This window comes from Nothobranchius furzeri, chromosome 8 (assembly GCF_043380555.1).
Source record: "Nothobranchius furzeri strain GRZ-AD chromosome 8, NfurGRZ-RIMD1, whole genome shotgun sequence".
NCBI lineage: Eukaryota > Metazoa > Chordata > Actinopteri > Cyprinodontiformes > Nothobranchiidae > Nothobranchius > Nothobranchius furzeri.
Window position 1 is genome coordinate 63,584,259 of NC_091748.1, and position 21,697 is coordinate 63,605,955.

At 42.3% G+C, this 21,697-nt stretch overlaps 1 protein-coding gene across 4 annotated transcripts in view; it reads left to right on the forward strand.

Annotated features, from left to right (window-relative positions):
* The window catches only part of camsap2a (calmodulin regulated spectrin-associated protein family, member 2a), a 58,697-nt gene that overhangs the window by 13,781 nt on the left and 23,219 nt on the right, over positions 1-21,697 (forward strand). For all 4 annotated transcript variants that reach the window (XM_015970744.3, XM_015970745.3, XM_015970746.3 and 1 more), the window contains exons 3-4: positions 9,085-9,246; positions 10,957-11,040. In XM_015970744.3, coding sequence (XP_015826230.3) covers positions 9,085-9,246; positions 10,957-11,040 — 246 coding nt within the window. The remainder of the gene's footprint in view (positions 1-9,084; positions 9,247-10,956; positions 11,041-21,697) is intronic.

The following is a 21,697-nucleotide window of genomic DNA, read 5'->3' on the forward strand; positions in this document are numbered from 1 at the left end:
ACCCCCCCCCCCCCCCCCAACACACACACACACACACACACAGCCTACCACCACAGTTTCAAAAAAATCCTAGAGGAAACCCTGCTTTTGCATACTTCTTTTGTTTGATTTTATGATCATTTCTTAATCATTCATGCACACATTCCCAAAATCAAAAGGTGCCAAGGCAACCTGGGAAATTAAGTAAGTGCTGAAGCATCAGATTTTGAACACATTTAGCAAAGTGCTTTATCTCCTCATACACCCTAGCTACACATTAATCCTATTAAACTGTGTTAAACGGTCTTTAGAAGTTAAGAAGCTGCAAGTCCTGCAAGCTGTCAATCACAATTCACTAATACATCAGTAATGAATTCACATTTAAAATACTTTTGATGCATGATTTAGCAGCTTTCTTTGTTCAGTAAAAACCACATAGAATTTAATATATCAAATGAATGTCTATGTTTTTCTATCAGACTGTTTAACACAGTGTGAATAAAGGAAGCATCATAAAATCAAGTAATGATTTGCAGATTATCTGCAGCATTGTGTTCTGCCTTGTTGCAGAGATGGGTTTAGGCTGCTCGCGGTAAAATGGAAACTAGAATAGTGCTACAATGCTGCAGAGACGACCCCTTTGAGAAGCCACTGATGTCCTCTTTCACGCTGGCTAAACAAAGGCAGCATAGAGCCAACTTGATGTTAGATTAAAAACACAGCCTGCATTAACGCTATTTTACAATTTATGTTCTCACACCAAGAGGTGACCAGATGTGGAAAACAACGGTCATTTCATTTAAAACAGATGCTGAAATCCAAAGCTTCATAATCCATCTCTGCATGTAAATCTTTTCCATTCCATAAGGCCATTTAAAATATGATGTAAAGACTTGGAGTGCAGACATCTCACCAGGATCAGTCAGCTCTGATCCTGTTCCCAGATTGTGTTCTGAGGTTGGTTTTTTCCCCATATAATTACCAGGTTTAGCACATGGCAGGAGAACATTCGTCTGTCATTCCCACAACTGATGCCAGACATCTAAACTCACTGGCTCTCACGTTACAGCTTTAAACATTTGAAACTCATTAAGTGTTAAAAGTATAAAAAGGAAGTAAAAATTTGTATTTTCTTTTCTGATATGGTTTTGATTGTTTTCTAATTTTAAACTGCACTTCTTTGTTACTCCATTATTTAGATAAAATGCAGTTTTTCCCGCTCGGCTGCTGACAGAACTGGTTAGGTCTTCCATGGTCATTCTATATCTCGTGTCTAATCTTCACAGTTTGATCCTGTATCCTAAAGTTTTCATACGTAATCCTTTTTTAAGGTTACTGTTCATGCTAGCACATAAATAAAATAAAAAATAAACCTCCCTCTCTCTCACACAGAACAGCTTTTTAATTTATTGTTATGACCTCTCAAGGAGACAGACAGGGACACTGCTGAGTGGTTTTCCATGTTTCAGTTCACAGGAAATCTGTGCAGCTCAAAGCAGGCTGCACATCACCCTCAAGCTGATGCTAAATGTGTTAGGAATGCAAGAAAATATCGATACGCTGAAAAATCACGATATTTCATGTTATACTGAATCAATATTTAAAACTAGTGTATTGATTGTTTTATAGAGAATTTACATGAAAGCGTTTACTGTATTTATTTTGTGTGGTGTAATTCAAACTCAAATTGCTAGGTGGCAGCAGTTTCTACTGCCTTCATTTCGACCCCAGCTTTCCACCAGATGCAGGGCCAGATTAACACTTTGTTGTACCCTGGGCAACAATATTCAAGGGCCCCATCATCACGCCCCAAGGATCACCATAATATGGTCACATACGGAATATTTTACTGTAATATGCAGTAAATATACTCAATACTTGAAAGCCTGACATCACGTAACCCGCTCAGGGTAACCTTTGAACCACCTCGTGTGGACTGATCAATGAGGAGAGGGTCTTAACTTGAGGCCCTCTCTTCATTGGTCAGTCTGCATGAGACTGACTCTCAACTGAAGTTCAAATTCATAGGCAGCGAAGCGTCTCTGTGCAGCGCAAAAGCCCTGGTGGACAGTTTGTTTAACATAGGGTGACCATATTTCCATTTCCAAATAAGAGGACAGGGGATCTTTGCCTATGACGTCACAATATGGCAACTCCACACAAACCACGTTGGGACCCATTTTTTGTAAGAACTAAACTAATATCAGATTCTGCCAATAAAAGGGCTCAAAAACAATTCATATGTAAATATTTAGCATATTTATTGCAAAATCTCATTTTTCCGCTTTAGTGCTGCAACAAGGTTTTATTAATAATAAATTATTATACTTTTTGTTTTACTACAGCATCGGTAAGCTTCCTGTGCACAGATTATTAAGGATGCTTGTTTCAGCTGTGAGATTAGACGATAGGATCAGTGAAAAAATAAGTTGTCCCACACTCCACGGAAACTTTCAGAGAATCCACAAATAGTGGCTTTCAAACGGTTTTGTTACTTTTAGCAAGTTTAGAAAAGCAAGAGATGAGACAGCATGTCTGACAATTTAGTTTTTCATCTGATAACATGTCAGCGATGTCTGAGGAGCTTTTACAAACACTGTATAACTAACACTACTGGAGAGGGTATGAATTACACAGAGGCTTCTGGGGAGACCAGTTATGGGGGGGGGGGGTCATTTTGCCTTGGCCCCCAAAATGTCTTGAAACGGCCCTGGGTGTGTGACAGAGTTTTGAAGGTGATCTGAATTGTATCAGATGTATAAATATGACATGTGTGTAACTTATTGTTTTATACAGGTAAAAACGTGTAGTGGAGATAAATCTACCACCATTTTACTTTTCAACACTTTGTTTTGTTTTCTTGTTTTTAACTATTTTCCTGTCCTGTCTGTCTCTCATCTTCCTGCGTCTCCTCTAAACTCCAGAAAACCTGCTGCCTGGATTCTTACTTTTTCACCTCATCAGTTAGTTTTGAGCAGATCAAAGGGATCTCCTGACCGCAAAGCGGAGAGCGCGTGTCGATGCTGAATCAGTGAGGTGACATCACCGCAGCACAGGTGATGAGCTCCGCAGTAGCAGAGCGCTTCAGGCACAAATGAGACAGAAAGTAGAGAACATGTGCTGACATGAACGATCGTGTGCTAATTATAGTTTTTTGGTTGCGCCACTTTGAGAATGGACCGTGCGCTGGAAGCAGCTGCCTGGAGCGCTGCGCAACAACGCAGCGCTGTGCCGCACTCTGTGCTTTCTGCTCAAAAGAGTCCATAAATGATGTAATATCGGTAGAAAACTTTTTTCCGGCTCCCCTGGATGTGTAGGATATCCAGCTCCCCCATAATTCGATCCCTGCTCCTGGATGAAAAGCCGGACATTTTCAGAACCCCCAGTCCGGACGCCCGGACAGAGAGTGAAAAGTGGACATGTCCGGGGAAATCCGGAGGTACGGTCACCCTAGTTTAATATAAAGCGGGAGATTACAGATAGGCCTACAGTATTTTGCTCGTGCCCTTGCTGCCCTGGGCCCTTTAGAGTTTGTGGGCCCTGGGCAATTGCCCAGTTGCCCATATGGTTAATCCGGCCTTGCCAGATGTGTAAGCATTGTGTGATGTAAGCGAAGAGTAATATGTAGACTCCACCTGCCAAAGTGAAACCAATGCAGATGTGGCAATTGCAGTTCTCTCAACCACTAGGGGTTGAATCCAGAAAGGAGCAAGTTCCCATTGACTCCCATGTTAAGAAGCCAGGTTCAAAATACATTTTAAGTTTTATTTGTCTAATTTACAATCATGACAACTCTAAGGGGGGTGAATTTTTTGTAACTCATCTTTTTAGATGTAATTAATGCTTGAGATGAGTGATTAGGGGCGTGCCCTTTTGCTTGACAGGCAGCAGATGAGCCATCAGTGCTAGCAGCTAGCCCTCCTGCTTGCTCCAGGGAAGAGCTCGGCCTCACGCTAAACGTGTTACAGCCTGGAAGGCAGAGGTTAGCAGAGTTGCTCAACCGCTTGTTTTCTGACTTAAAGTGGCTGCCATTCTTTAAATTTGGTTAGCTCAGTAAGCTTGTTGTTACATCAGCTCAGAGTTTTATGGGTGTCAGTCATCTGCCTCCATCCTCACAGCCCCGCCCTCAGCTCCATTTTTGTTTTTACCAGCAGTGAAGAGACGCATGACGCGGCCAAGATAGTGGTGATGGAACTGCCCAATGGGCCCCAGTCTTCACCTTCATCTTCAACAGTTCCCTCAGTCGGTGTATAGTTCCCAACTGCTTTAAGGATTCTGTTATCATTCCGATACCCAAATCAAACAAAACATCCTGTCTCAACAACTACAGGCCTATAGCCCTCACATCTGTTATAATGAAATCCTATGAAAAAATCATACTCACACAGCAGAAAGAATTCACCAGCAGTGACCAGCACGACCCCCTGGATCGAACAAGAACCTCGCACAAAGGGTGCACAGACTTGGCACCAATTGCGTCAGATGGTTTTTAAATAAAAAACTAGTTATAAACAACAACAAATTATTTTACAACCCAGACTTCACAACTTTCTCAGATACAAAGGACGCTTGCTAAAACGTCTAGCTTCCATTACAACATTTCACACATCACATTAAAGGGACTTTACGGAGCTTTGAATTTTTATGCTCGCGATTGCCCCCTCAGGCCAAAAGCTTAACGGCAGCTTCAATAGTAGGCCCGTGCACGAGGCGTGCATGCTGTACGTGCAACGCCTCGTTGGTTCTGTACCAGCACAGCTGACAAAGGTTTATAATGGGTCAGTCCTGCATGCTCAGATCATTCCCTTCCCTTGCTTGAAAAATTGTTCCAAAATGAAAGCTGAACCCACATCTTTTTTATCTGTGAATTAATTCAGTGCCGTTCGGCAAGTCTCAAATAAAAATGTGGGCATCTTACTGTAAAAAAATATACCATTAATGTAAAAAATAAACTCTAAATAAATTATGTTCCCATGTAGAATTGAACCCGGGTCTTCGCACGGTAGTCCACCATCTTACTGGATGAGCTATAGCACCAGTGGTGTCTTTTGTATCTGTAATATTTATATTCCTGATGACAGCTGAAACAACATTCAAAGAACGGTTCGGAGCGAAAATGGCTATTTTGTTGCTAAGTTGCAGGAAATATCTAGAAGAAAGTAGCTAAGGGTCCTCAGAAATGGTTCATCACTAGGCGTTAGGAACAGCGACAAAGTCGCTGAGTTGGCACTGCCTCTTTCTCTGCTGCTAAAGCTACTGATAGCAAATGCTACGGGCTATGCCTGAGCGTGAACGCACATGAAGCAGCCTGCTCGACCTGAGCAGCTTTCTTTTTCTGTGATTTTACAGAAAAACAGGCAATCACAGTAAAAATGCCAGGGCTCATTCTACAGGACCAGGGCATTGCATGAGAATGTATGAAGAAGAAATGTATTATTTCTATACATGTTTTGTCTGTCAAACTTCCATAATGCCCCTTTAAATCACTCCATATCTATTACACCATCTCATTATTCATATATTGTCATGTATAATCATTAGTTTAGGAAAAAGAATTCAATTCGTTTTATAAACTATATGCTGACTCTGTCTGAATTAATACGAAGCGTGTTTGTGGTCCCTAAAGTAGCAAGGAACCCTTGAATCTTCTGATTAAACATTCAAAGATCAATTAGGTTGATATTTCATATTTACATGGAATGATCACATCTTATTGGTCATAATTATCTTGTAGTTTCACACTACATATGTTGTGAGCATGTCATGCTGGACTGGAAACAAAGCCCACCAACTTGTTGTGTGGTTATTAATAAATGAATCTGAATCTGAATTCAGCTCCAAAGGGTCTGTTCATATTAAATGTACAGTCAGTGGTCATTACTTGTGACACAGCCATGGTCTAGGTTAAATGAGCAGTAAGTAAACCAAACCTTTTAAATTCAGTATTAAAAATTGCAAATATAATGTGGCGTTTAGCATCACAATATATTGTAACGTCTTCGCTGCATTGGGATATAACGTATCAGATTCTTGCCAATGCACACCCCTACTTGTGTGGTTTTTGTGTCATAAATGTTATCAATAAAGCCAAACAGTCCCAGGCTGGTCGTTAGTAACGTTCTTCTGCAGAACTGCCAGATCAAAGATTTCAGACACTCTTCATAAATCTGAGTAGAGGATGAATGTAATTTGGTCATTCTTCTGATAATGGATTACAGGTAAAGCTTTGACAATAGGGGATTTTCTTCCTGTGAAGTAAAATCCATCTCAGACCATATTTGTGGATCACTGACGGTCACACTTGCAGGTCTTTTGTGTGAGGCTTGTTGAGCCTCAATGGAGGATTTCCACCATGAAACCATATTAAATATGAGCAGGGTTACTGTTTTTTTCCCTGAGAGATGGCTAAGCAGCAGCAGAATGAGAAACAGGAAATTGACTGTGAAACAGCGTCTTCTCACTTCCTGAAAAATCCATGAGATTTGTGGATTCAATCAGCAAAATACGTGTATGCAATTATATTTGTATACATTTCTGCACAAATGAGTGTTGTTCATCAAATTCTAATTAATTCTGCAAAAATCATGAGGTAGAATTTTGGAAAATTATTTTTTAAATGAAAGCAGCAATCTTTATCTTTTAAACCTGGTTTGATATGTGGATGTCCCTGCAGCTCAGAGGTTTGTGTGAATACAGCTGGAGGAATGTGAGATTAAATCATGCTGAAGGGGAGCATGTGTGCACAGAAAACCCAAAGGTTAGGCTGTTTCCTTTAATCTCATGGACTGAACAAAACTTTATTGCAAATGTCAGAGAAAAGGTGGCTGTTTTCTTTGTGCAGTAAAATCATCCTGTTTTTGTCCAGTTTCTAAATGTCCAAGAAACTTCCATCAGATCTTTCTTCAAATTTACTAAAGTGAAATGAATTTTTTTCTTGGTGTTGGATGATCGTGCTCACAGAAGTATCTCAATTCAGGCCCGTGGTCCCCCTCTGACCCCGCCGCCCACACATTATCCTGTTGTCATTCAACAGAGTTAGAGACTGCAGGTCTGTGCTTTGGTTAACAAGATTAACTGCCTCTGTTGTCATTTTATCCCAAAAGACTAGAGTAGAATCAGATCAATATCTTCAAATTATTCAGCAGATGGAGGATGAGAAAGAGCCCACAGAGGGTTCTCCCTGGTCCTTCAGCCATTTTTAATATTGGAGTCGCCGGATGTATTTTCTGAAATCTAGTAACAGGATCTGTGTGTGTGTGTGTGTGTGTGTGTGTGCGTGCGTGCGTGCGTGCGTGCGTGCGTGCGTGTGTGTGTGTGTGTGTGCGTGCGTGTGTGTGTGTGTGTGTTTGGACAGCGTAAATGAAGGCTAGTAGGAAACATCCTGGCAGTGTGTTATTAAAGGCAGTTTCTTTGCTGCATTGATGCCAATTTAGAGATAGAGGAAATTAAATGTTAGGTTAATGATATTTCACACTGAATGCATTTAAGAGCTGAAAATGCCCTTATGATAGCTAATTTCATTTATTTGTATTTTCTATGTTTGACTTCCTGGAATAAACATCTTACTAAAGGTCAAGCTGCATATAGAAAACACTGATACAACTAATCAATTCTCACATCTTTAACTAATTAGAAGTAAGTCAATAAATAATAAAAACAAATTATTACATGATTAATGATAGACATTGAAATTAGGGCATTGGCTTATGGGATGATATTGAGATGAGCTGCACAGAAGACCTCAGTCAGATGAACTCTGTTTTCTAAAATGTGTGTCAGTTGGACCATCAAAGGCTGTCAGTCACTCCTAGTGAATTGGATCTTTTAATAGGGGATGAATGTAAATGTTTCCATGGCAACAGCTGCTATGGAAAATTCATCTTATCAGATGTAAAATATAGAGAAAGAGTTGGTTAGAACCTAAAAATGGCTGCCTTCACCTGCAGTCAACCACAGCATCATGTCAGATTCTTTCAGATCAAAATTGTATTACTTTAGTGTGATGTCACTTTTGGCAGAATTTGCTCAAACATCACAATTGGTTAAGAAACCTGTACAATCTATGATAAAATATTACAGTTGGCACCATTAACACGTCATGTTTTAAGGAATAGCTTACTTCCATGACCCATTCTTTCAACCAGACATAAGACGCTAGGATTCAATCAAATCCTGCCCTCCCCATGTGAATTCCACAATAATACACAGCTGCAGACCCAGAGGCTGCAGATTTACTCTCATGTCCCACTCAGGACATAGGTCCTTTGAATTCTAATGGACTCGACACACGTCTCCCCTCCATTAATTTTCAATGTGACATGTGCGACTAAGTGATAATCGCGGGTCTTCATCCTGCTAAGCAACACACGCAGGCGAGCCAGAGACGAGGTCCCAGAAAGTAGAGAAAAATTCAACTTTTCATTGCTGTCACTCGGACAAGGACCAATCAGCAGAGTTTTCATTGACTAACTAATGAGCGGACGGGATGCTTCTCAGTACATTTCTGGGTAAACATGGAGGAAAGTTAATACTTGCTGTTTCGGATTTCCCAGAGCTTTACAGTATTTCTACAAAAGAATATAGAGATCTTCACAAGGCAGCGGCATGGGGAATTTTATATAGTAAAGTCAGAAGTAAGACTTCAGTTAACTAGCAAAACCTTGTGAGACTTCATATCTACCGCTTTTTCAACTCTGAACTGCTTCAATAATCAAAAATTCCCTCCAGTCTGACAGCCAATTAAAACAACGGAAGACTCGTCATACGCCCTGGAACAGAGCTCGTTGCTGGCTTTTGCTGCTGCCGCACGTCGCCTCCCGTGTCTCTGGTTATTAAAGCGATACCATTGAGTTTCACTGGTCTCGCCTCCTGTGTTTTGAGCCCATAATAAAAAAGTAGAGAGATGAATTGTTTTGCTAAGCAAGCAAACTTGGTGCATTTTCTTTTTTCTCACCTTCTTGGTCTTCCCTGCTTTAGATCTAGCTACAGCTGGAGTTCCCTGCTGAGAAATAAAAAATACACCTTTTATATTCAGCGTGTTGAAATGATCTGTCACTAATCATCAGCATCAGAAACATTTATTCTCACTTTGTTTGTTCCTCCCAGAGTGCTCATCTGGCGATGATTGACACTCTGATGATGGCGTACACCATGGAAACGGTGACTGTGGAGAAAGTGAGGACCTGCCTTCATCAGTATTCATCCTGTGATCCTGAGGAGGAAACTCGGTACGACACAGAGGACGCGGTGACCATGTGGATTAATAAGGTTTGTGATTTTTGCATGTGTGTGTGCGTCTGCACGTGTGTGTGTGTTAATGACCTAGATGCAGTAAAATCAGGTTAAGAACATGTTTACTTTTACTTTACTAAATGACAAAACATTCAGATGAAACATTTATGGTATTTAAATATTAAAATGTTTCATCAAGTGTAAAAATAAATCCATTTAAATGACTTTTTTTATATTTTCAGTGTGAAACCCAAGTGGTAGCTTCCACAGCCTGCACACACAGATGGCTTCTGTCGTGTACAGTAGAACAGAATCCTGTCTGTTTACATTCTGGAAGCACTGAAGTGCTGCCAGCTATGTGCTTCGCACGCACGCACGCACGCACACACACACACACATGCACGCACGCACGCGCACACACACACACACACAGCAGACAGGAGGAGTGGTCTTGGTCTCCTGCTGGACAGACAGACGGCTCTCTGCTAGAACACACCACACTTCAGTAGAGGGAGGTGGAGTGTACAGTCGGTAAAGACGGCTCTCCCTTGCCCTGCCTCCATCTAAAAAGGCTAGGTTATCTTGATTTATCTCTGTAGTTATGCTGCTATAGGTTTAGACTGCTGGAGGACACACTGACCACTTTCCACACTCTTCTACTTTCTTCTACAATCTGCTCTTTAACTGTTTTATTTTCTGCAATTTCAGCTGTTAACTTTATTTTTTCTCTTAAGTGTTTTCTCCCCAAAAGAAGCTACAATGATGTTCTGCTGAGCTGTGGTGGCCTCATGGAGGGGGCTATCGTCTAGCACACTGCTGCTAGCCACTAAAACATTCTCCCTCTCCTGACAATAACTTTTTGCTTTCCTTGACGTTGGATGTGCTACTACTAGTTTACCCGTTTAACAATAGATTCACTAGGATAAATACAATAAAGATTATCTCTCACCAAATAGAATATTTACAAAGACATCACAATGTAACCATAGACACATTGCTTGGTGTGTGTGTGTGCGTGTGTGTGCGTGCGTGTGTGCGTGCGTGCGTGTGTGTGTGTGTGTGTGTGTGTGTGTGTGTGTGTCTTCTCGATCCCCAGTGAGTCGTGGAGGATGGCTGCTTATACTGAGCCAGGATCCTCTGGAGGTTTCTTCCTGTTAAAAGGGAGTTTTCCTCTCCACTGTCGCTGCATGCTTGCTTAGTATGAGCATTGCTGTAAAGACACTGACACTAGTCAGTGACTTGATGCAATTTGTTGGGTTCCTTACATAGGAAACATTATTTCTGATTGGCTTAATGAACTGACCTGAATTGGAATGTTTATTATGTGAAGTGCCTTGAGACGGCTCTTGTTGTGGTTTGGCGCTATATAAAGAAAATTGAATTGAATTGAATTGAATTGAATTGAACTTCCAAAATCATAACCTCTTTGTATTGTTCCGCTGAAGCAAAATAAACTCAGAAAAATCCAGCTGTGTGATCTGTGACTTTTGACATTTTATTTCATTATTTGTTTATTTTAATTTAATAGGATTGACTTCAATGAAGAACGGATCAACAACCAGAAATCAAAGATTGTGTCTTCTTATCACTATTTCTGTTTGTGCCAAGTAAAAAAATAAATATTTCAATGTGTGAACAACACCTTCATTCTAATGAGCTGAATCCACTCTTTATGTGGATGTTCCGGCTGGATGTCTCGGATTATTGCTCATCAGATCACAAGGGTTTGTCTTTTCTTCCTTCCAGGTGATTGAAGTTCTGAGAGATGTTGTGGCTCAGGAGCAGAAGAAGAAGGAGACGCAGAGTTCTGAGCAGACTGGGAGTCCTCGGGTGAGTTTCTCCCAGACTTCACGGACTTCCTACACTGTAAAACTCACATGTGACAGTTTAGAATAAGCTAGTAAAAAAAAACATTTGCCAGACCTCTTGAACTACTTAACCATTAAAGAAAATATGCATGAGACTTAATTCTTATTTAAACCCTTTCAAGTTGAGACTTTCCTTTCACTTAAACTGAAGCTTCACTGGAGCATCCAGTCTGATTAAACAAGCAGCCGTTTAATGCAGGGTGACTCCTTACTCAGAGCCTGCACAGTCGTAGTTCTGTTGTGTAACTCACTCTGCAATCAGCACTTTTTTTAACACTGTAGGACATCCTGGTGTGACCTGTGTTCGTCTGAGTGAGTAATAACTGGAGTCTGAATCCTCTCCGTCGGCAGTAAATAATTGTCTGATGCACTAAATAATGCATCCCACTCTCAAGGAGAACTAGACTGACACCACACTCAATTTAGATCTAAGTCTCGAGGTTTCTGTTAGCTTGTGTGGGCAAAGGCATCACAGAATATATGTAGAAACGGGAATTAGTCGTATACATTTTTGAAATATTTTTTGATGGATATTTGACTGTGTTGAGGTTGTTTATGCAGCAAAACGAGCAGTTTGAAAACCTTCATAGAAAATAAGGCATATTCCAACCTAATTCTGTGTCAGATCCACTAACGGTGGTGTCAACTTTAAAGGACCACTAAAGTCCTGATTCAAACTTGTAAAACTTTGCTCATTTTGAAGTTTACTTTTGTGCCAGAAGCCTGTAAGTAACAGTTTAAAAGTTATCGACTGGTGCAGCAAAGCATCATCTCTATGACTCTCCACGACTTGTATATTGTGTTCCTTTATTGCAGGAGTGGGGAACCCTGGCTCTCGAGGGCTGGTATCCTTCATGTCTTTGCTCCAGCACTTCTGATTCAGTAGTTAATTCACCTGTTCTGCAGCTCATCAAGCTCTGCAGAAGCTTGTTACTCACCTGCTGATTGAAATCAGGTGTGAAGATGCAGGGTTGAAACTAAAATATGCTGGATAGCGGCCCTCGATGGGCCAGGGTTCCCCACCCCTGCTTTATTGCAACTTTATTGTAGCAATTCATTTTCTGAGAACAATAAAAACTGGATTTTACGTTTCTACTGAGGCATCCGTGGGTGGATGTAATAAGTGTCTCTATGGCTTTGCTCCGTTTTAACAGCATCGAGTCAAACTGGCACTGCAGCCTCTTACTAACAATCATGACGGAGCAAATGTCTATAAGAAGGAGCGAATGGATGGATGATGTCACTCATGGACTCGCCTTCATGCTTTGCTTTTGCTGCAAAATACACCATCAGCGCTTTTCAGGAATTTATTAATGTGACCTTTCTGAGTTTTTTAATGATGCAGTATATTTGTTTTTCTTTTATTGACCCCAGAAAGTCATGCGCACTAAGAACTCTCCACAGTCCATTCTTGTATTTAGAAGGTGAAGAAAATGACGAAGGAACAGGAACAACAAGCAGGAGAGCATGTTGACTCTACCCAGAAAGACCCCAGCTGAGATCTGAACCAGTTATATCATAAACCACCACATTCCATCTGGGGCTCTCTGTAAGAAAAAATGTGTGTCGTATTTACCATGAAATGGAAAGAAATTACTCCTGTTCTTCACAGAACCTGAAATAGAAATGGTGCCTTTTAAAGATGCAGGGAAATACATTTTTCTGGACCTTTTTTTTTTTGCCATATTGCTTAAAATGCTCCTCACATGGCAACCAATACATTAAATGTTCAGAAAAACTGAATAATTTAAATATACAATCCTGGAAATATCCCATCCAATCATTGTGAATGCCGCATTCCTAAAGAGATTCTTCACTCACATTTTTAATACATTTGCTGTCGTCTCTAGTAGGAATGAATGTCTCGTAAGTCATGCTCTGGGGGGAAAAAGCCCCAGTGCACCTATTTCAGGAACTAGTAGACTGCCACATTAGACAAAAGTGTCATGGTCTGCGTCTGCGTCTTCCTCATGTGTCTCCTGATGTTTCTCCATCCCTCTCTAGATTCCCTTCTGTGTCTCATAGCGCCCTCATGTGTCCTTTGTCTGCGTCTCATTTATTGTGTCTTCTGTTTGTAGGCCTTCATAGCATTCCCTCAGGTCCGGTGTTCATTTAGTCATCCTCAGCCCCTCCAAGTCCGGTGTTCATTTAGTCATCCTCAGCCCCTCCAGTTGTAGCTCCAGCCTCTTGTTCCCCCCAGCTCAGTATATGTGTGTGTGTGTGAGTGTATGTTTGTGTTAGTGTGTGTATGTGTGTGTGAGCTTACATGTGTGTCAGTGTGTGTATGTGTGTGTATGCATGTGTGTGAGCCCTTCCCTCTGTCTTTAGATAATTGTTGTTTAGTTTTGTGTTTTAGGTTTATTTGCCCTCCTCTGTTGCTGTCTTCCCATTTAGTTAAGTATATTCACCTGTCTTCCCTCCAGCCCTCACTCCACACACCTGCTGCCATTTTCCCTAATTACTCCTCCCTGTGTGTATAAGCCCTGTCTTGTCTCTGTCTTGTGTCGGTCCATTGTTTGTAATGCTGTCAGTCTCGTCTCGTTTTGGATTAGTAGAGTTTTTGGATTTCCAGATCGTTACCTGGATTTTGGATTTTGGCTTCCCACCTTTGGATTTACTTTTGTTCATCCTTCAAAAATAAAGGATTTTCTTTATATTATCTCCTGCCTCGTGTCATCTTGTGTTCCTGCATTTTGGGTCCTACCATCCTCGTATCGTGACAAAAAGCTTCAGACGACAAGATTTGGAGTTTTATTTCCTGATATTTGAACAATTCACTTCTGATTGGAAAACAGCAACGTGACTATTACTGACTCAGTTTGCTTAGCAACATTGGTGTTTTATCCCCACTAATAACTCAAGCCTGGAGGAGTTCTGCTGTGTTGTGGAGTTGCTATTGCTAATGGTTAGCTTATACTGGATGAGACGGGCCCCTGGACACTAAGCCAACAACAGCCTTACCCGTTGCGAGTCAAGATGGGTGAGTTCATAAATGTTAAGTGGCAGTGTGACGTAGATCTGTCAGGATTTTCAAAATCCTAGAGTTTCGCCATTTATTTTTTGTCAGAAGCCAAGGCAGGAGATAGGTGTAGAAGACTATTTTCATGTTCAGCCTGCAGGAAAAACTCAGAGTGACCGATCATTTCCAAAATCAATGAGTTAAAAAACTGTTTCTGAGTGAACATCCTCTTCAATGATTAGATCATGATCCATCCATAAAACTTTCCTCTTACTCTCCCACCCCACTGTGTGTACCCCTGTTTTTGCATGAATCATGCATTCTCGATTTTGAGCTATTAAACAGGAAGTGAAGCTAGAGCCAAGCTAGATAGTGTAACAAAAATGAATGAATGCAATGATCTGTTCTGTTTGAATTGAATGATTTAAGGAGGATTTTTTCTGTTTAGAGTCTGGTTCAGTTCTTGTAGGGATATGTTTAGGTAATGGACCTGTTGTCTGTGAACGCAGCCTGGCTGGCAGAGCTGTCTGTCAGTTTGTTGCCTTGGCAATGTGCGTGTTTGTGTGAGGAGCTGGCAGAGAAGACAAAGTGAGTCTGAGGAGAAGAAGAAAATATCATTTCTATAGCGCCTCTCAAGATAAAAATCATGAGGCGCTTCACAAAAACAAAAAATAAAAAAAAATGTAAAAATATAAAAAAGCATTTAGAAAATGTTTAAAAATATATTTAAAATGAGCAAAAATAAGCAAGTTTGGGGTTGTCACGTTTTGGAGGGATGTTAGAACCCAAAGTGCAGAAACCCAGGATGACACGAGGCAGGAGATGATGTAAAGTAAAATCCTTTAATTTTGAAGGATGAAACGAAGAATAAATCCAGGGGCAGGGAGCCAAAGTCCAAAAATGTCCAAAATCCAAAATAAACTACAGATCCAACTGAGACACAAGAAACACTAGATACTAGGAACGAGAGACTGACAGAATTACCACAAACAGCAACAATGGACTGCCAAGACACAGAGACAAGACAGGGCTTGAATACACGGGGGCATAATGGGAGGCAGATGAGCTGCAGGTGTGTGGAGTGTGGGGGGAGGACCAGGTGAAAGCAATGACTAATCAGGGAAGAAACTAACATGACCTAAGAGTGAACCTAAAAACAGAAAAGCAACCATATAACTAAAATTCTAAAGGGAAGGAGAACTACAAAAACCGGTGGGACAAAACATTAAAGAGACTAATAAAAATGAAAAGCTGAAACTATAAACACTGCAGGGGGATGACTGGCTGCAGATGGGTGACTGGAGAAGACTAAAGGAACACAGGAGACACATAAATGAGATGCAGACAAAGGACACATGAGGGCGCTATGAAACACAAAAGGAGAACCTGGAGTGGGAACTGGAGGGGCTGGGGAACAAAGGGACACAAAACATGACAGGGGTGGGTTCTGTAAGTTTTGACTTGTTCATGGGGTTTTCACTGGTTGTTGGTGGCACTGTGTTGCTGAGTTTAAGAATAAACAAAAAAGAAAAAACAGGGTTTTTTTCCACCATGAAAACACAAAACTATGTTAGCTAGCTTTTAAATTGCTATATGGATACATTAGTGTATAATTTTAGGAATTTTGGCAGAAAATGCTCCAACAACAGGTCGAAAATGTATAACTGAACCCTCAGGAACAAGCATTGCTCCTGTACTCTGGAGGTGCATAGTAGTGGTTGCCTGAAGAAAGGGGGTTTGACCTTTGAACTGTTTTTTTTTTTTTAAAGTAGCTTGAACTGCAAGAAAAACATATCCTATTTCACCTTTTAGACCAAAAGGAAACTAATTTTTGTTCATCTCTTTATGAAAGAAACCAACTTTTCTGTTCTTCCTCTCTGTGGTGTTGCATCAGGCGACAAACAACACTGCCTCTGTTACGTGTTGTTTAGTTAAAAGTCCTAGCCTATCCCTAACCTTAGAAATGAAGAGTAGCAACACAGAGATTGACGCTGATGTGAGCAGTCAATGTGCAGACGCAGCACTGCATGCCTCAGCTATCACTCCCAAACACACATGAAAACACACACTTTACCTCACAAAACTCCTGCTCGTTATATTGACGGAAAGTCATTATGACACTGTGACTGTTTGCAGATTACTCTAATTTCAAAAACTGAGTAAACACTTTGCATAAATGCAACTTCTAAGTATCTTTGTGTATAAATAATACGTACTCTAATATGAAATCAAATTAAATGAGGATCACTAACAGAGAAAATGTTTTCATTGTTTCCCAAAGTAGCATGAAGTTGTTTATTTACAACAAATTCTCCTACTCAAAGATGTAAAACAAAAACTAACATATGCAAACACAGAAAAAGGGCTTCATGCATCACTCCCTCCCTTCTGTCTTTGCTGTATTTCTGCAGTATGAGTCACACACGCTCTGTCTCAGACATAAAGAGACGCTCTCTCTCTCGCGACATGGTGAAGCTCATCAGTGGCTTTATGAGGAGGAGGACTGATCCTGAGCTTAAGATGAATGAACAAGTGAGGGAGAGAATAACTATGGGAGAAAGAAAAAAAAACTGGGAGAAAGAGGCAGAGTTGCAGAAGGAGGAAAGTGTGTGCGCATGTGTGTGTGTGTGTGTGTGTGCGTGCGTGCGTGCGCGCGCGTGCGTGTGTGTGTGTTAACTTATGGGCCATTCCCATCTGTACCGGGTCGGCCCGGGCCGGGTAGCCCCAGTCGGCCCCAGCCTGGCCCGGTTGATTCCACACATCCTTGTCTTAAGCCCATGTGGGCTGATTCTACCCACCAATCAGAGGCTTGCTCTAATGGAAGGTGTGAATTTGCTGTCAGCAGTGGGTGTGTTGGCCCTGGTCGGCCTGAAGCAGACCCCCTCGAGAAGAGGGCTGATAATGAGCCTTGGTTGGCCCGGAAAAATACCAGGCCACCCAGATATGTGAACAACCTACGCTACCCGGCCCGGGCCGACCCGGTACAGATGGGAATGGCCCAATAGACCACCCTGTCAGCAGACAGTAGATAAACAGCTTAACCCTTTCATTGTTGATAAGTAAGGACATCAAGAGCCGGGCCCGGATGTAGGCATGGGCAAGGAGGGGCAATGCCCCCCTAAAAATAGTGACTGCCCCCCACCCCCACCCCCAAAATGCGATGACATGTAGAAATCCCAATGCGATGACATGTAGAAATCCCAAGATCTAATGAAAAGATCTAATGAAAAAGGTTCAGAGTGCTCTCCCCTCTCTCTCATTCAAAGTAGCTGCTGATTGGTAGATGCATAGGGAGGGTGTGGCCAGCCACTGCACTTCGTTATCTGTGTCTCACTCGCTTCACACGCTCCCAGACAGTCGTTATCTGAGCTCAGCTACTGGTTGAAGTTTTCTTCTGCTGTCGGTCACTAGAATTATTTGGTACTCTTTCTCAAGGTTTTAGTTTGCCTCGTTCTCTTCTTTCAATTGTTTTTGAAGTGAACCGAGTCGACATGCGTAGGTTTCTGGTTTCTAAACCGAGCAACAGTGCTAAGGCACTAGCGGCAGAAGCCGGCTCATCGGCTGCTGCTTCTCAACTTGCCACAACCAGTTGCACAAGCACCACAGCACCTCCTGCTGTCCCGTCGCAGCCAACCCAGCCGTCGCTGTGGGTGACACAGGCCTGAACAGTAGCGCACCGTCCCAACCCACTGCTCTTGTTTTCCCCAAGCGCCATTTTGGGAAGAACATGCGCTCATTTTGCCCTGCCTGGTATCGTGGGAGACCATGGCTGGAATATTCAGTAAAGCTGGATGTGTGCTTTTGTTTCCCATGTCGTAAATTTGGGGGGAACAATGATGGGGATTTGGCTTTCACAAAACAAAGATTTAATAATTGGAAAACAGCACTGGAAAAAAACAAGGGATTCACAAAGCATGCATCAAGTCAATGCCACATAAAAAATGAAAAAGCCTTGTCTGAAATGTCCCAAAGAGTGGCCACAGGGGAAACAATAGGTAATTTAATAAGTCCCACACAAATCGAGAAAAACAGAAAACAGATACTACGTAAAAACTATTGGAGAAGTAGTTCAGTTCCTAGTAGTAAATGAACTGCCCCTTCGTGGCAGTGTGGAAAGCGGTGATGATTTCTCTGCAGGACTGTTCATTAAAATGGTAGACTACACACTGGCCAAAGACTCCAAATTTAATGAAATTAACAAACACATCCCAGAAAATGCAAAATACACATCTCACAACATACAAAAGGAAATTGTTGAAACACTGGCAAAAATGGTATTAAAAAAGATCAAAGATAATTATGACAAAGCAGATTATGCTGGGTTTTGCATTAAAAGTGATGGAACTAGGGACAGATGCAATGTGGAGAATCAGTCAGTCATGGTTAGATTTGTCTATAATGGCATTCCAGAGGAACACCTGATCGCTCTGCTTGACCTCAGTCAGTTAAACGCTGAATTTATTACCACCCAAATTCTTGAGCATCTCTCTGACTCAGGCTATAGTGCAGCTGAAATGATCAGTCAGTGCTATGATGGAGCTTCTGTCATGAGTGGGGTCAAGGGTGGGGTTCAGGCCTTACTGCACAATTCAATTCAATTCAAAGATACTTTATTAATCCCAGAGGGAAATTAGAGTTTCAGTACACACAATTCAGAGATCAGACATACATAGGCAAGACACATGACAAGAATTGGTGACTATGGTCATTCGCAACCCTGAATCGCGCTACCTTAATAGAGATCAAAGGGTCACATGAGGATTAGTCGTTGAGGTTTGGAGTGTGCAGTGATTCCTGGAACGATTCTTCTGCCTTCACTGCCCGAAGTCCCGCCCAGGCTGGGATAGGAGACAGAGTTGACATAGCGAGGGCATTCCACATTTCTTCTGAGGGGGGAGTATTCGTTGGAGCCTTAGAGGCTCAAGGGCATCAGATTCAGATTAGAATTTGTTTTGGGGCTAGACAGAGATAATTTCCTCTCTGTCTTTGAGTTCCTTGGTCCTCAACCTCTCAAAATCCCAATAATGGCGTACATTAATCTATCCCAATCCGTGCTGATTTGTCCACTTTCTCCTTGATGGCATCCATCTTTTGTGCCAAAGCATGAATCTCGGCCAAAGTTCCAAGCTTACAATTCATCTTGACAATTAAATGAGTCGTCTAAGGAGCTTTGAAAGAAAAGCGTCTGGACTTCGAGTTGCTTGAAAACGTTTCACCTCTCATCCGAGAGGCTTCTTATGTTCTAAGGTCAAATGGTGGAGATTCCCAGATTCAAACCCAGTGAGAGTTTCCCCCGAAGAGGGAACAAAAGACCCCCTGATGATCTTCTACATAAACACATGAGCCAAGGTGTGAGGGTGGGTGTGGGTCCTATTCAGCAAGAGTTTCGGGTGAGCTCATTGTGAAGCCTGGCCCCACCCTATCATGTGAATTCCTGAGGTCAGATGGCCCAGGATATGCGTGGGTGTTGAGGCATCTGGGAAGGGATCTCAAAACTGGATTATAGATGGCAGACCGTTGGTGTCGTAAACCACCGACTCTGTTCAAAGTTGGTTGCTCACAGTGGACATAAATGGCTTCCTTTACTTCTCTTTCAAACCATCTGTCCTCTCTGTCCAAAATGTGAACGTTGGCGTCCTCGAAAGAGTGACCTTTGTCCTTTAGATGCAAATGAACTGCTTGTGCCATGGCACAGCATAGAAGAGCCACCTCCACGGGACAGGAGTCAGTAGTTCATTTGCATCTAAAGGATAAAGGTCACTCTTTCGAGGACGCCACCGTTCACATTTTGGACAGTGAGGACAGATGGTTTGAAAGAGGAGTAAAGGAAGCCATTTATGTCCACTGTGAGCAACCATCTTTGAACAGAGGCAGTGGTTTACGACACCAACTGTCTGCCATCTATAATCCAGTTTTGAGATCCCTTCCCAGATGCCTCAACGCCCACGCATATCCTGGGCCATCTGACCTCAGGAATTCACATGATAGGGTGGGGCCAGGCTTCACAATGAGCTCACCCGAAACTGACTGAATAGGACCCACACCCAGCCTCACACCTTGGCTCATGTGTTTATGTAGAAGATCATCAGGGGGTCTTTTGTTCCCTCTTCGGGGGAAACTCCCACTGGGTTTGAATCTGGGACTCTCCACAATTTGACCTTAGAACTGAAGAAGCCTCTCGGATGAGAGGTGAAACGTCTTCAAGTAACTCAAAGAAGTCCAGACGCTTTTCTTTCAAAGCTCCTTAGACTACAATGGCCTGGATGACTGAGAACCTTCACAGACAGTTAAATGAGTCTGTGAATTCACAGCGTGGTGCAAACCATCTCTGAGCTCCGGGAGCAAGCCAGTATTCCTCGACAGCTCATTCATTTTCCAGTAAGCCAGGAAGCTTCCTAGGCCAATGAGCAGGAAACCCCACAAAGTCCCATTAGTTGTCACACACACAGGTGTGTGTGCGAAATTTGTTCTTCGCATTTGACCCATCCCCTGGGAGAGCGGTGAGCTGCAGACACTGCCGCGCTCAGGAACTATTTGGTGGTTTAACCCCCCAATCCAACCCCTTAATGCTGAGTATCAAGCAGGGTCCCATTTTTTTCAAAGTCTTTGATATGACCCGACCAGGAATCGAACCCCTGATCTCCCAGTCTCAGGGTGGACACTCTACCACTAGCCCACTGAGAAAGGTCACCAACACCACGAATATCCACACGTCTACAGAATCCTCTACAGACAGCTGAGATAAACAGATCAAGTTCCACTCTTTCCAGGAGTCCATGATGTGTCCAACTGGGTCTGTCCCAGAGGGGCATCCGGGAGCCCCTTCTCCCGTTCACATCGTTGAACATTTTTTATCAATCACGTTGAGTGACCAACTGACCAGGTCTATTTTAGTAATTTCAGTTTCCAGAAAAAATGCAGAAGCAGCCATGCACCAGCACAGAGACAGACAAAGAGCCTTGAGGATAAGATAGGAGGAGTGGAGGAAAAAAGTGTCTGCACTCCCCAAGAGCCGGAAGAAGGTAGGGAAGGATATTCCCTACATCCACTGCTACAACTACCAGCTGCACTTGGCAGTGGTCTATGCAATGCAAGTAGAGCCATGTGCAAAAACCTTTTTTGATCTATCAGGATCTCTACTCTCATTTTTCCACCGTCATTATGTTTCACAGAACTATGATGTTCCCTCCCTGAAACGACTGTTGGAGATCAGGTGGACAAGCCACCATGATGTGACCAAGTGCCTTGTGGAGAATCAGGATGCTATTATGAATATCCTGTCAGAGGTTACAGAGGACAGAGCTGCTGCTGTTGATATCTGTACAGAGGCATCAGGACTGTTGATGTTAAGGAGGCACAATTTCTTTGAAATAGGAAAATTCCTCCTAAAAGTTCTGGGTTCCTTGAAGTCTGCAAATTCTACGCTGCTGTCTCACTTTGTTAACCTGTGCTGTGCTTCAGAAGTAGTCAGTGCATCTCTGCAGGCTTTGAAGCAGATGAGAGATGAGGAAAGTGAGACATTAACCAGCACGCCTGCACCAGCTGCTAAAAGACAAAGACAAACAAGCTCACTGCTAACAGGTAGTGTTGTAATGTCCACTGTGGGCCACACAGAAGACTCCAAAACTCCTAGCCAGGCTCTGAAGAGGGTTCTTCTCAA